Below are 16,426 nucleotides of genomic sequence, written 5' to 3' on the forward strand. Positions count from 1 at the left end.
GGTAGATAAAGGGGAACCAGTGGATGTAGTATATTTGGATTTTCAAAAGGCATTCGATAAGGTGACACATAAAAGATTGTTACACAAGATAAGGGCTCATGGGGTTGGGGGTAATATATTAGCATGGATACAGGATTGGTTAACAGACAGAAAACAGAGAGTAGGGAAAAACGGGCAATTTTCAGATTGGCAGGCTGTAACTGGTGGGGTACCACAATGATCAGTGCTTAGGCCTCAGCTATTAACAATCTGTATTAATGACTTAGATGAAGGGACCGAGTGCAATGTATCCAAGTTAATTGAAGATATAAAGCTAGGTGGGAAAGTAAGCTGTGAGGAGGACACAAAGAGCCTGCAGAGGGATATAGACTGGTTAAGTGAGTGGGCAATAAGGTGGCAGATGGAGTATAATGTGGGGAAATGTGAGGTTATTTTGATGGGAAGAATAGAAAAACAGAATATTTTTTAAATGGTGAGAAACTATTAAATGTTGGTGTTCAGAGAAATTATGGTGTCCTCGTACAGGAAACACAGAAAGCTAGCATGCAGGTACAGGAAGCAATTAGGAAGGCAAATGCAGCTGCAGCTGCCACGGTGCCGGCTCTGCCGGCATTAGAATGCGTTGACCTCAGCCCATTATGGTATTTTAGCAACAGACCCACCAGACAGCACATGACATGCTGGGAGCATCACAGGAAGGTGGGATCTGGAATGTTCGGCCCCAGCAGGCAGTAAAGGGCTGCTGATGCCCAACCAGTGTTCCTGTTTCTAGGGGCAGAAAACCGGTGGAGACTTCAGGCCCTTTGTTGTGCTTGGTGAGTTGGGAGGGCTCAAAATATTAGGGAGCAAGTAAGGTTAGCCCTAAAATAAAGGAGGGAATTGGTCTTCCTGTGCAAGAGGTCTCCCCTTCAGTGCCCTTTGTTATTGGGTGCTTAGCAACTGAAGCGCTGCTCAGACATTCCCAATTGCGATGGGCTGCATGGCCTCCTCCTGTACTGCAAAAGTGAATGACTCTTCCTGGGCTACTTGTAATATTGGTCTACTGGAAGGGTGAGATGCATTGGTTGCAGCGATCCCGTAAAAGTAAATGGTTAGACCTGGAACTACATTAACTTGTAACAGCAACAACTTGCATTTATATAGCACCTTTAAATGTAATAAATCATCCCAAGGTGCTTCACAGAAGCATAATCAAACACAATTTGACACCGAACCACATAAGGAGATATTAGGACAGGTGGCCATAAGCTTGGTCAAAGAGGTAGGTTTTAAGGAGCGGCTTAAAGGAGAGAGAGGCAGAGAGGTTTAGGGAGAGAATTCCAGGGCTTAGGGTATAGACAGCTGAAGCCACGGCCGCCAATCGTGGAGCGAAGAAAATCGGGGATGTGCTAGAGGCCAAAATTGGAGGAATGCAGAGTTCTCGGAGGGTTTTAGGGCTGGAGGAGGTTATAGAGAGAGAGGGATGAGGCCATGGAAGGATTTGAAAAAAAGGATGAAAATTTTTAAACCTAGCGTTCCGGATCTTTCCGTGTGCTACTTGCCCGAGTGCGGTCAAGTGCTAACCCATAATCCTCATGGAGAGGAAGTGAATGAAATGACTGAGTGCAGTTGAACACAACATCCCTGAACAGCTTGAGGTGGCTAGACTGCAAAGTTTCTAGAGAACTGTAGAAGATGAGGGATAGAAATGAATAAAAAGAATGTGTTGAGATATCTTCCTGCTCTTTGCCCTCAGGGAGAGGTGCTGTTTGATAGTTGGAGCTCACTCTTCTCAGGATCTCAAGCTCCCTTCAAATCCAACGCCCCCATCTACTCATTTGACGGACGAGATGTACTTCGGGACCAAGCCTGGTATGTGATTTGCACCTTTCATTTATGTAGCGCTGTTTAGGTGGTAAATGCCTCAAGGACCTCCACAGAGGCGCTAGGGAAGAATATTAAGAGTGTTAAAAAAACAAGCCTGAAGGCTTTGTGTCTTAATGCGAGGAGCATTCGTAATAAGGTGGATCAATTAGCTGCGCAAATAGATGTAAACAGATATGATATAATTGGGATTACGGAGACATGGCTCCAGGGTGACCAAGGCTGGGAATTCAACATCCAGGGGTATTCAATATTCAGGAAGGACAGGCAAAAAGGAAAAGGCACTGGGGTAGCATTGCTGGTTAAAGAGGAGATTAACACAATAGTAAGGAAGGATATTAGATCTGATGATGTGGAATCTGTGTGGGTAGAGCTGAGAAATACCAAGGGGCAGAAAACGTTAGTGGGAGTTGTATACAAACCCCCAAACAATAATGCTGAGGTTGGGGATGGCATTAAACGGGAAATTAGAGATGCGTGCAATAACGTCACAGCAGTTATCATGGGTGACTTTAACCTACATATAGATTGGTCTAACCAAATTAGTAACAATACTGTGGAAGAGGAATTCCTAGAGTGTATACGGGATGGTTTCCTGGACCAATATGTCGAGGAACCAACTAGAGATCAGGCCATCTTAGACTGGGTATTATGTAATGAGAAAGGATTAATTAGCAATCTTGTTGTGCGAGGCCTCTTTGGGAGGAGCGATCATATATGATAGAATTCTTCACTAAGATGCAGAGTGAAGTAGTTGATTCAGAGACTTGGCTACTGAATTTAAATAAAGGAAACTACGATGGTATGAGGTGCGAGTTGGCTAGGATAGATTGGGGAATGTTACTTAAAGGGTTGACGGTGAATAGGCAATGGCAAACATTTAAAGATCGCATGGATGAACTATAGAATTTGTTCATCCCTGTTTGGCATAAAAATAAAACAAAAAAGGTGACTCAACATTGGCTAACGAGGGAAATTAGGGATAGCATAAGATCCAAGGAGAGGACATATAAATTGGCCAGAAAAAGCAGCAAACCTGAGGATTGGGAGCAGTTTAGGATTCAGCAAAGGAGGACAAAGGGATTAATTAAGAGGGGGAAAATAGAGTATGAGAGTAAGCTTGCATGGAACATAAAAACTGACTGTAAAAGCTTCTATAGATATGTGCAGAGAAAAAGATTGGTAAAGTCAAGCGTAGGTCCCTTGCAGTCAGAATCAGGGGGATTTATAATGGGGAACAAAGACATGGCAGACCAATTTAAATACATACTTTGGTTCTGTCTTCACAAAGGAGGACACAAATACATTCCCAGAGATGTTGCGGAACATAGGGTCTAATGAGAGGGAGGAACTGAATGAAATCAGTATTTGTAGGGAAATGGTGTTAGGGAAATTGACGGGATTGAAGGCCGATAAATCCCCAGGGCCTGATAATCTACATCCTAGAGTACTTAAGGAAGTGGCCCTGGAAATAGTAGATGCATTGCTGGTCATCTTCCAAAATTCTATAGACTCTGGAACAGTTCCCATGGATTGGAGGGTAGCTAATGTAAACCCACTATTTAAAAAAGGTGGTAGAGAAAAAATGGGGAATTATAGACCGGTAAGCCTGACATCGGTAGTGGGGAAAATGCTAGAGTCCATTATAAAAGATGTAATAGCAGAGCACTTGGAAAACAGTGACAGGATCGGACAAAGTCAACATGGATTTACAAAAGGTAAATCATGCTTGACTAATCTGCTGGAATTTTCTGAGGATGTAACTGGTAGGATAAGGGAAAACCAGTAGATGTGGTGTATTTGGACTTCCAGAAGGCTTTCGATAAGGTCCCGCATAAGAGATTAGCGTGCAAAGTTAAAGCACATGGGATTGGGGGTAAGGTACTGACTTGGATAGAAAACTGGTTGGCAGACAGGAAGCAAAGAGTTGGAATAAACGGGTCTTTTTCCGAGTGGAAGGCAGTGACTAGTGGGGTACCGCAGGGATCGGTGCTAGGACCCAAGTTATTCACAATATGATGATCTAGACGAGGGAACTAGATGTAATATCTCTAAGTTTGCAGACGACACAAAGCTGGGTGGGCGTGTGTGCTGTGAGGAGGATGCAGAGAAACTCCAGTACGATTTGGACAGGTTGGGCGATTGGGCAGATGCATGGCAGATGCAGTATAATGTGGATAAATGTGAGGTTATCCACTTTGGTGGCAAAAACAGGAAGGCAGATTATTATCTGAACGGCAATAGATTGGGAGAAGGGGAAGTGCAACGAGACCTGGGTGTCCTTGTGCACCAGTCGCTGAAGGTAAGCATGCAGGTGCAGCAGACGGTTAAGAAGGCAAATGGTATGCTGGCCTTCATTGCGAGAGGATTCGAGTACAGGAGCAAAGATGTCTTGCTGCAGTTGTACAGGGCCTTGGTGAGACTACGCCTTGAGTATTGTGTGCAGTTTTGGTCGCCTTATCTGAGGAAGGATGTTCTTTCCATGGAAGGAGTGCAGCGAAGATTCACCAGACTGATACCTGGGATGAGAGGAATGACGTATGAAGAGAGATTGGGTCGATTAGGCTTATATTCGCTAGAGTTTAGAAGAATGAGAGGGGATCTCATTGAAACTTATAAAATTCTAACAGGACTAGACAGACTAGATGCAGGAAGGCTGTTCCCGATGGCGTGGAGTCCAGAAGCAGGGGTCACAGTCTAAGGATAAGGGGTAAGCCATTTAGGACTGAGATGAGGAGGAATTTCTTCACCCAGAGACTGGTGAACCTGTGGAATTCTCTACCACAGAAGACAGTTGAGGCCAATTCATTAAATATATTCAAGAAGGAGTTAGATATATTTCTTAAGGCTAAGGGGATCAAGGGATATGAGGAGAAAGCAGGGACAGGGTACTGAATTTGGATGATCAGCCATGATCGCATTGAATGGCGGAGCAGGCTCGAGGGGCCGAATGGCCTACTCCTGCTCCTATCTTCTATGTTTTCTATGTTTTCTATGATACATTAATATTAATGACTTGGATGAGGGTGTACAGGGCATAATTTCAAAATTTGCAGATGACACAAAACTTGGAAGTATAGTGAACAGTGAGGATAGCGATAGACTTCAAGAGGACGTAGACAGGCTGGTGGAGTGGGCAGACACATGGCAGATGAAATGTAACGCAGAAAGGTGCGAAGTGATACATTTTCTCAGAAAGAATGAAGAGAGGAAATATAAACTAAAGTTGTGGTGTATGTGCCTTTAAGAGCAATTGTGGTGTATGTGCCTTTAAGAGCCCCAGGTGTGCGTAATGCCGGTAATTGCCACTTGGGCTATATAAGCCTGTGTATTGTGTATATCCTTTAGAACCCCCCCCAGACTTGCTTAGTAAATACCTATGAACCAACTCCTGTCTTCAGTGTCTTTATCTACACACGGACACTACAGTGGCGACGAAGTGGAAACGGACTTACCTGCAATTCGGCAGCACCTCAAGGACATCGATTCCTCCAGCGTCCAGAAGACTCAAGGAAGTAATAGAAACTGTGGTTTCACCAGCTGGCCAAGCTGGTGGCAGGTACTGCGCTAATCCTTCCTGGGCGTCAGGCTGGGGCTCCAGCGTCGGGCTCTACAGCTGAGACAGGCAGCGAAATCGGAGGCAAGCAATAACGGACTGGGAGGGTGCACTCGGGAGACGGCCGGCGCGGCAAGCAGGTCAGCGTTTAGACCTCCGTCGGGAACGAGTCTCCAACAGTGAATAAACGGAAACCACAGTAAAACAGCGTTGTTATCGGTAGCAGCGGCGGGAAAGCGCAGGAAGCGCCATATCGTTGCTACAGAGAGAAAAAAAAAAAGCGCGGGAAGCGCCATATCTTTTTTTGAAATGCCTAAGTCTGGCAATATTGATGCTTTTGATAACGAAACAGAGCCTAACTTTGGCAATATTGATGTTTTTGATAACAAGATAGAGGATTGGACCACATATGTAGAAAGAGTGGAGGTGTTTTGCACCGCAAATGGAATAGAAGATGAAAAAAAAGCTTCAGTGCTTCTGGATCTAATGGGCGCAGAAACATACAAGCTGTTACGCAACTTAATCACTCCAGCCGAACCGATGGACAAGAATTTTGAGGAGATTGTTGATACCCTACACTGCCAATTCGAGGCAGGACTGGCAGATTCTCTGCAAGATAAATTCATCTGCGATCCCCTAAGTGTAGAAACACAAAAAAAGGTATCTTCTGGAAAAGATTTAACACTGGACAAGGCTTTCAGTGCAATAGGAGCGGCAAAGATACAGCAAAGGCCACAGGACTTCGGCACCCATGAAATGACACGCGGTGTCGAGAGATGTTATCACTGCGGCAGATCCAACCATGACCAGAGGGATTGCTGGTTCAAAGAAAAAGCATGCAGGCGATGCGGAAAGATGGGACACATTCCACGTGTATGCCGATCTGAAAATAAAAAATCCACTAACGGGAAAAGAATCAATAAGGAAAAGCACAGAAAGGTACAAATGATGACGGACAGTAGCTCCAAAGACCAGAAGAGCGATAGCGACTCCGGGAACAAGAGACTAAGCTCTCTCAAATTACATAATGTAATTGCCAATGAAGATTACCAGACCATTTGGGTTACCCTCATAATAGCAGGGTCCCCAGTTAAAATGGAGCTAGATACAGGATCAGCTCTAACCGTAATAAATCGACGAGATTACGAGAGGCTATTTTCGCATATACCTCTAAAAGACACATCCATTATCTTAAAAACATATACGGGGCAGAAAGTATACCCCAAAGGAAAAATAAAGGTGCCTGTGGTATACAACGGCAAAGAAATACAAAAGTTGTATTTATACATTCTACAAGATGGTGGTCCACCGTTGTTGGGACGTGAATGGATAAGGAAGATACGTTTAGACTGGCACTCCATTCAGGCACTGACGGTGACCAGTAAGGAAAAAAACAATGATGACATCATACCTGAACGATTAAAAGACATCTTGGCCAACGCCAAAGAAGTGTTTCAAGAGAAACTAGGAACCTTGAAAGGCATCACCGCCTCAATAAAAGTGGAAGATGCAGCAATTCCAAAAAATTTTAAGGCAAGACCGGTGCCATACGCAATACGTCCGGCAGTCGAGGCAGAGCTGGAGAATTTGGAAAAGGCAGGCGTATTATCCAAAATAGATTGGAGCGAATGGGCAACACCCATCGTTCCAGTCATGAAAAAAGCATTGAAAAATAACTGAGGAACAGAGAAAAATTCGCATCTGTGGGGACTTTAAGGTGACTATAAACCCGGTCCTTCACACGGTACAGTATCCTCTTCCGAGGATAGAAGATATTTTCGCCTCACTATCCGGAGGAAAACGTTTCACAAAAATTGACTTGGCACAGGCATATCTACAGATGGAGGTTGAGGAGATCTCTAAAAAGTATCTCACAATAAACACACACAAAGGCCTGTACCAGTACAATCGACTGGTTTTTGGAGTAGCATCAGCTCCAGCTATCTGGCAAAGAGCTATGGAGCAAGTCCTGCAAGGGATTCCGGGGACTCAGTGTTACCTAGACGACATCCTTATAACAGGAGAAAATGACAACGAGCACCTTGCCAATTTGGAGCAGGTGCTCACTAGGCTGAAAGAACGGGGCCTACGAGCAAATCGCCCCAAGTGCGAATTTTTCCAAAATCAGATATCATATTGTGGCCACATAATTAATAAGGAAGGGTTGCATAAGTCACCTGAAAAAATTGAAGCAGTTATAAAAGCCCCAGCACCTGAAAATGTTTCACAATTGAGGTCATTCCTGGGATTAATAAATTACTACCATAAATTTTTACCGAACTTATCAACTATTCTACACCCTCTTAATGATCTTCTACACACAGGAGTGATTTGGAAATGGAACGAAGACTGTAAACGTGCCTTCCATAAATGTAAAGACTTAATCACATCCAAGAAAGTTTTGGCTCATTACAACCCATCACTACCAATCAGACTGGCGTGCGATGCATCCCCTTACGGCATAGGAGCGGTATTGTCCCATAGATTCCCTGATGGCTCGGAACGGCCGATAGCTTATGCGTCACGCTCATTGAACTCAGCTGAGCGTAACTATTCCCAGATAGACAGGGAAGCACTCAGCCTGGTATGGGGAGTGAAGAAATTCAACCATTACCTACACGGACAAAAATTTACCTTGCTGACTGACCATCAACCCCTCATCTCCATATTCAACCCTAAGAAAGGTGTCCCCATTATGACGGCACAAAGACTACAGAGGTGGTCCCTTTTTCTAGGGGCACACCAATACAACATTGAATACAAAGGGTCAAAACAGCATGGGAATGCTGACGGTTTATCGCGCCTGCCGTTGCCAACGATAGAAGAGGCACCTACAGTAGACCCAGTAGAGATATTCCACTCTACCATAGTGGAATGTCTACCGGTGACAAATTCTGCCATTGAAAGGGAGACCAGAAATGACCCTACTCTCTCACGGGTCTACGATTTAACAATGAAGGGATGGCCAGCACATGGCGAACCACTGTTGCCAGCATTCTCGCAAAGAAGAGAGCAGCTGTCAGTGTGCCGAGGAACCTTGATGTGTGGATCCAGAGTGGTGATTCCACCCAAACTCCAGGATAAAGTGCTAAAGGAGCTTCACGAGGGGCATCTGGGTGGAGTGAAAATGAAGAACCTAGCTAGGGCATTTGTATGGTGGCCAGGTATCGATGGAGACATCGAAGACATGACCAAGAGCTGTCTAGGATGCCAGAAGGTCCAAAATGCTCCGCCACAGGCCCCTCTACATCCATGGGAGTGGCCCTCATCTCCCTGGCAAAGGGTGCACATCGACTTTGCTGGTCCATTTATGGACTCAATGTTCTTAATCGCAGTTGATGCACACTCCAAGTGGCCGGAGGTAATAAAGATGTCCTCCACCACCACGGAAAAAACCATCACAGTATTAAGGACCATATTTGCCAGGAATGGGCTGCCGGAACAGATATGTTCTGATAATGGACCGCAATTTGTGTCCGAAGAATTCAGAAAGTTCTTAAAGAACAGTGGGGTAAAGCACTACACGTCCGCCCCATACCATCCCGCCACCAATGGATTGGCTGAAAGGTTTGTCCAGACCTTTAAGAAGGCCATAAAGGCCATGGGTAATGAAGACATAAAACTTCAGCACAAGGTGGATAACTTCTTATTTGCATATAGGAATGCAACACATATGGTTACAAACCAAACTCCCGCCATGATGTTCTACAATAGAAACCTAAGATGCCGGCTGGATTTGGTCAAGCCCAACATCCAAAGGGACGTGGAGAACCGGCAGTTTCAGGGCATGAATGAAAGGCCAACTAGGGCCTTCCAGATAAGCCAACCGGTTTTGGCCCGGGACTACCGTACCGAGAAATGGCAGCCTGGAACTATCTGCACACGACTAGGACCACTGATGTATACCGTGGACATCGGAAAAAAGCATAATAAGGCGCCATGCTGACCAAATCATCAAGTCATCCGAAAAGGGACAACCTACACCACCATGCTATACATCTAACGATGAAGTAGAGGTACCCATATCTACCTCCGATCCGGTAATACTGGAACCCGATGAACCCGACACTGGCCTTCAAGCCGAATCAGCCTTGCCAGAAGAACCTACTACACCACCAGAAGCTACTACACCCCCGAGGCGTTATCCGGACCGAGTCAGGAAGCCTCCTGAGAGACTAACTTATAATTAATTAATACAGCAATGTATATTATTTTGCATATAACATGTAATTAATAATTACTTAAAATATGATGTACTAGTTAGCTAGAAGGGGAGGAATTGTGGTGTATGTGCCTTTAAGAGCAATTGTGGTGTATGTGCCTTTAAGAGCCCCAGGTGTGCGTAATGCCGGTAATTGCCACTTGGGCTATATAAGCCTGTGTATTGTGTATATCCTTTAGAACCCCCCCCAGACTTGCTTAGTAAATACCTATGAACCAACTCCTGTCTTCAGTGTCTTTATCTACACACGGACACTACAAAAGTGTACAGTCCTAAAGGGGGTGCATGAACAGAGAGACCTGGGGGTATGTGGGCACAAATCATTGAAGGTAGCAGGGCAGGTTGAGAAAGCAGTTAAAAAAGCTTACGGAATCCTAGGCTTCTTGAATAGAGGAATAGAGTACAAAAGTGTGGAAATTATGATGAACCTTTAGAAAACACTGGTTCGGACTCAACTGGAGAATTGTGTCTAATTCTGGGCACCACACTTTACGAAGGATGTGAAGGCCTTAGAGAGGGTGCAGAAAAGATTTACGAGAATGATTCCAGAGATGAGGGACTTCAGTTATGTGGATAGACTGGAGAAGCTGGGGTTGTTCTCCTTAGAGCAGAGAAGATTGAGAGGAGATTTGATAGAGGTGTTCAAAATCATGAGGGGTCTGGACAGAGTAGATAGAGAGAAACTGTTCCCATTGGCAGACGGGTCGAGAACCAGAGGACACAGATTTAAGGTGATTGGCAGAAGAACCAAAAGTGACGCAAGAAAAAACTTTTTTACTCAGCGAGTTGTTATGATCTGGAATGCACTGCCTGAAAGGGTGGTGGAGGCAGATTCAATCACGGCTTTCAAAAGGGAGTTGGATAAGTATCTGAAGGAAAAACATTTGCAGGGCTACGGGGAAAGAACGGGAGAGTGGGACTTGCTGAAGTGCTCTTGCAGAGAGCCGGCACAGGCTCGATGGGCCGAATGGCCTTCTTCCGTGCTGTAATGATTCTATGATAACAATGGATACTGAGCCAAAGGAGGAGCTATTAGGAGGGGTGACCAGAGGCTTGGGCTTTAAGGAGGAGCGGGAGTTCGGGAGGCGGAGGGATGAGGGACGGAATTCAAAAGTGAGGCCTTGGAGGCTGAAGATGTGGCAACAATGGTGGAAGGGAGTGAAGGGGGGTTGCACATGAGGTCAGAGGCAGAAGAAGGGAAGGGTTGTATTGTTGAAGAAGGTTACAGCAATAGGGCAGCAGCCATGGTTTAGTTTGCAAATGGAAAGACTTGCATTTATATAGCTCCTTTCATGACCTCAGGACGTCCCAAAGCATTTGGCATTCAATGAAGTACATTTTAAAGTGTAGTCACTGTGGTAGCACTCTCGCCTCTGAGTCAGAAGGTTGTGGGTTCAAGCCCCACTCCAGAGATTCGAGTACAAAATCTAGGCTGACACTTTAGTGCAGTACTAAGAATGAATATTGGCCAGGACACCAGGGAGAACTGCTCTTCTTCAAATAGCGCCTTGGGATCTTTTACGTTCACCTGAGAGGGCAGGCAGGGCCTCGTTTTAACGTCTCATCTGAAAGATGGCACCTCCGACAGTGCAGCACTCCCTCAGCACTGCACTGGAGTGTCAGCCTAGATTTTGTGCTCCAGTCTCTGGAGTGGGACTTGAACCCACGACCTTCTGACTCAGAGGCGAGAGTGATACCCACTGAATCACAGCTGACACTAAAAGTCCTTTCTTTCTTTGTGACCATTTCATCATCTGACTTTCCTGTCATTTTTTCCCCTACCCCCACCAACCCCCCCCCCCCCCCCCCCCCCCCCCAATTTCTTAGGCCTGATAAGTTCATCTGGCACGGGTCGGACACCAAAGGACGCCGTCTGTCGGAGAGCTACTGCGAGGCCTGGAGGGAAGCTCGAGATGACATGACGGGCATGGCCTCCTCTCTGCTCAGTGGCCAACTCCTGGAACAGCGGCCCAGCCACTGCTCGAGCTCCTTCGTCATCTTGTGCATCGAGAACAGCTACCTGCCTCACTCTCGAAAGTAAAAACCCGCCCTCCCGTCCATCTGTAGAGAGCGCTGCCACCCTCGGCACTGGTGATGAAAATAAATTTTCTGTACAGTTGTAATTTTTTTAAATGATTTGAAAAAGAAAACGGAAGAGAAAAAAAGGCCAAAGAGATCGGTTTTAAATAAATAAGAAAGCCGCTCACGGAGGTGTCCCAGCATGCACTGGGAGGGTCCTTGAAGCGCCTCAGTTAATGCAAATCTCCAATGTGTACATGTAACGATTAATATTTGTATATGGAATGTTTGTGCGTGCAAATGTATTTTTTTTTAAATTTGCTGCTTCTGAAAGTTAACCCTGTTTTATCAAATTCCTGTGTAACTTGCTCCTTTTTTTTGTAGTATCGTTCAAAAGTATTTTTTACAAAAACATTTTTTTTTTTGCAAAATTGCAAGTAAAATGACACGAGCTGATCTAGGATACTTTTTTTTAATCATTTGAAAATCAAAAATGCAAATGGTCGTGTTCAACTTTCTGTTTTTTACACACACACACACACACACACACACACACACGAGTGGGTAAGAATGGCAGTGTGACGTGAGAGGCGGCCTTGTGCTCGGCGAGGTCTCTCCGAGGGCCCAGCTGTTTGCCGTCGATTCCCACACACCCAGAACCATTGTCAGACTCGGCGCATCTGAGTGTTTTTTTGCCGGAGATTGCTTGTTCCCTCTACCAATGGGCAGAGAGAGGTGAAATGCATTAAAGGTGGTCTTGTTAGCTACAAGCAGTGAATTGCCTAGCCCCTCCCCCATCCCCCCCCCATGTGCTGAATTGGAGGAGCTCACTAGCTTTTCTTAAATCAAGGACACCCAAGTCTTTGTCTTTGTGTGGAACACAGATGCATGTAAGGAAGCCTTGGGGGCCAGATCTAAAGTCTTAAATCTATATTCCAATTCATAGTCATATGGCTCAAGTTACCGATACAAATAGATCTTGGTGTTTTCATTTTGGATTTAACCTCCAATGAGGCAGTAGCACTCAGTAACGGCCCTTTACAAAACCTCCAGGCCCATAAAATCCAAACAGGACAATAAATTATGAGCCTTTTCAAAAGGTGAAAGATTTGTGAAGCAAAATTATAATTTTTTTTGCCCCGTTCACCCCCAGCATACTTCAATATTCATTCATGGGATGTGGGCGTCGCTGGCAAGACCAGCATTTATTGCCCATCCCTAATTGCCCTTGAGAAGGTGGTGGTGAGCCGTCTTCTTGAACCGCTGCAGTCGGTGTGGTGAAGGTACTCCCAGTGCTGTTAGGGAGGGAGTTCCAGGATTTTGACCCAGCGATGATGAAGGATCGACGATATACTTCTAAGTCAGGATGGTGTGTGACTTGGCGGGGAACTTGGAGGTGGTGGTGTTCCCATGTGCCTGCTGCTACGTCTAGGTGGTAGAGGTCGCGGGTTTGGGAGGTGCTGTCGAAGAAAAATTGGTATATGTCCAGGCCATTTTCTGTATGTGTGTATGTTTTTTTTTAAATATATGGATGGATGAAATTTGAGAATTTAAAACACATCACCCGAGTCTCTGAGGTAATTCCCAGTAAAGTTTTGCTAAAATAAGAACATCTGTCAAAACTAATTTTACAGCACGGCAGAGAAATAGCAGAACCTTCCAGGAGTTTGTCAACGCTTGTGCCCTTGCGCAGACTAAAGGCTGTCAACTGCAGTCATTGTCCAGCCTGGAGAACTTCCTGGGAAGCTACCTTTTGTCCTGTCAGGGTTAGTTAGATGACCGTAATTTATTAAAGCCAGGGTGCAGCCCCAAGACAGTCAGGGTACAGTAGTGTAGTGGTTGTTACTGGACTAGTAATCCAGAGAATGTGAAGTTCAGATCGCGCCACGGCAGTTTGAGAGTTTGAATCCAGTTTAAAAGATCTGGAATCTGGAAATGAAAAGCTTGACTCGGTAAAAGTGACCATGAGGTCGTCAGATTGTGGTTAAAAGCCCAACTGGTTCACTGATGTCCTTTAGGGAAGCTGACCTTACCCGATCTGGCTTACGTGTGGCACCAGTCTGACACACCAACATGGTTGATTCTTAACCGCTCTCGGCTGTTCAAGAAGAAGGCCGACCACCTCCTCCTCAGGCCTGCAATAAACGCCGGTCTTGCCAGCGACGCTCATATCCTGAGATTGAATAATAAAATAGAAAAGGGGATTCTTTCCCTCCTGCTCCCAGTTATTTTGACATAGGTTATATCTCCTCTGAGGTGACCTGACTGGTGTGTGCTGCTTTATGTTTGTATTTTTTTGTGGGGGGGAGTGGAGTGGCAAGCAAAGAAACACTTTCAGTATCCACGTTCTCAAATCAGGTATACTGCAAACCAAATGCTTCTTGCTCTATCCCAACAACGTGCCTTCACCCAAGTCTCAAAAGTAACCCCCCTCCTGTCCCAACGTGTACTTCCCACACCAGCCGTTGCCAATTTAGCGCAAAATTACATGGGTGGTTAACCATTTGCAGCTGTTTCTGGTTGGCTGGCCGCCCCCAAACTCTCTTCACATGGGTCCCTGAAACAGATGTGCACAGGAGACTTTCGTTCCATCTCCTTGCGTTGGGAGTCAAACCCAGGTACCAGCGATGAAAAGACAGTTCAAGGGTGGAGTTGGTCTTCGCCAATGGGCTCATAGCAAATCGGCAGCCGGTTTTACACCCCGCCCAATTTTCACTAACCAAGCGTGATGTCTAGCGGGCTGCCGAGTTGCCAGGAGCCCAATTTGCACTACTGCTGTCGACCCATGTCCCCTTGAACTCTATAGCCGTGTATGAAGTGTTGGTACATGCTGAAAGTGAAGCTTGTGTTGGCACAGTTTCAGTCAAAAGAATCGGTGCACTTTATTTTTAAGAGTGCATGTTCAAATACTTTCCCTGCAAATACCTAAACCACTCTAAATGAGAGAAGATGGTGGAGTTTTCCCTGTTTAGTTTCTCCTGTCATGGTCTGATCGCTCCAGTGTGTTATGTACCTTAGTCAGGTAACTGTGCATGTGAAGCACCTGATTGGCTGCCAGCCACTAGGTCAAGCGGTCATAAATGTGAAGCCCATGCCAGCTGACGCCTGATTGGTTACATTGGTCCAATAGTCGGGTTGCCAACTCTGGTTGGACATATTCCCGGAGGTGTCATCACATGACCTCCGGCCTCCAATTGCCCCTCCCCCCCACTCCCGCCATTGGCTGTCCTACACCTCCATCTTTGTGGTGCACCGCCTTCCTCCACCAATCAGAAAGTGAAGAGACTCTTCATAACTTAATTGGATGATTCTTCACTGTCGGTCAAACAGCCCTTTTCCCCCATGTCCGATATTTTTATAACTAATAAACAGAAGTGTACAAACGATTTCTTTTTATTTCCTGGGTTGCTGGCAGTAGTGTCCTGGAGATTAGCCTTTCATTTCTGGAGACTCCAGGGCAGTCCTGGAGGATTGGCAACCCTCGTCCAATAGGAGTGTGAGTCAGCCAACCAGAAAGATGGCCGTGTTTGCTCATCTCCATTTCAACACAGTTTGCTTAGGTTTCAATGTTTACAAAGCAGTGAAAGTTAAATCACTGAATATTCACTTATGCGTGTGTGCGTTGTGTGAATGAGTTGCATTTTGGCACACGAAAAATGGAAACCTAATTACTTCGGAGAATCCGGCAGAAAATTAACAAATCTGAAGCTTGTTTCTTGCAATTTGCGCAATTAAAAAAAAACGGCCCCAGTATCCTGCCCCCTATCACTTGGCACTTACCCAGGACCTCCACATAGAGCCAAGAGCCCCCGACTGTAACTATAGAACAGCAAAGAGTGAAGAGTTGTTTCACGTGCTAAGCATTCACCTGAGGTCACCGGGCACGATTAGTATTCCAACTGTTTTGGCGAAGTGAATGGTCCCACCTTTCATAGCTGCACTGAATGCAACATTTAATCTTTCCGAGTCCGCACTGTATTTTGTGTTGAAACCGATCCGTTACTAAACGCAAAGGTGCTACGATTAAAGCCTGTCAATGTGAGCAGCGTGTTCTGTAGCTTTCTGTAACCTTGAGGCTCTATAAACACTTCTCACAAAATACTGAATAAAGATTATAAAGTCCTCTTTTAAATCTTATCTCTCGCTTGTTTATTTTGGGAGGAAGCGTTTGATACCAGCAAATTCTGTTTGTTATTTGATGTGCTTGATTTCTTTTTGTTGCTGTTTTATAAAACAAGGCCTGTCTTTCCAAGTCCATTTCTATATTTATTTCTATAACAATAATGTGTGTATTTCTGAAAAACAATTTTCTTTCCATCTCTGCTCACTATCCTTTCATTTGGCATCCCAGCTCACACTCCAGTGCAGTGCTGAGGGAGCGCTGCAATGTCGGAGGTGCCGTCTTTGATGAGACATTAAACCGAGGTCCCGTCTGCTCTCTCGGGTGGAAGTAAAAGATCCCGTGGCACTATTTCGAAGAAGAGCAGGGACGTTCCCTCAACCAACATCCTCAAAACAGGTTACATATAATGCGTCATTTTTTTTTGTTTATTGTCACTATTGTGGGGAAATGTGGTAGTCAATTTGCTCACAGCAAAGTCCCACCTACAGCAATGAGATCACTGACTAGATGATCCATTTTAGTGATGTCGATTGAGGGATAAATATTGCCCAGGACACCGGGGAGAACTCCCTTGCTCTTCTTCAGAATAGTGCCAGCCGAGAAAACGAGGCTTCGTTTTAAAGTCTGATCGGAAAGACGGCAC

General features: G+C 45.3%; 1 protein-coding gene across 2 annotated transcripts in view; it reads left to right on the forward strand.

Annotated features, from left to right (window-relative positions):
- Positions 1 to 15,792, forward strand: part of col18a1a (collagen type XVIII alpha 1 chain a) — a 381,250-nt gene extending 365,458 nt beyond the window's left edge. For both annotated transcript variants that reach the window (XM_085985533.1, XM_085985532.1), the window contains 2 exons: positions 1,736 to 1,851; positions 11,469 to 15,792. In XM_085985533.1, the coding sequence (XP_085841659.1) occupies positions 1,736 to 1,851; positions 11,469 to 11,682 (330 nt within the window). In that variant the 3' untranslated portion in view covers positions 11,683 to 15,792. The remainder of the gene's footprint in view (positions 1 to 1,735; positions 1,852 to 11,468) is intronic.
- Positions 15,793 to 16,426: the final 634 nt, after the last annotated feature.

Source organism: Somniosus microcephalus, chromosome 4 (assembly GCF_052327205.1).
Source record: "Somniosus microcephalus isolate GS21.2 chromosome 4, FLI_Smic_1.0, whole genome shotgun sequence".
In the NCBI taxonomy this organism is placed as follows: Eukaryota; Metazoa; Chordata; class Chondrichthyes; order Squaliformes; family Somniosidae; genus Somniosus; species Somniosus microcephalus.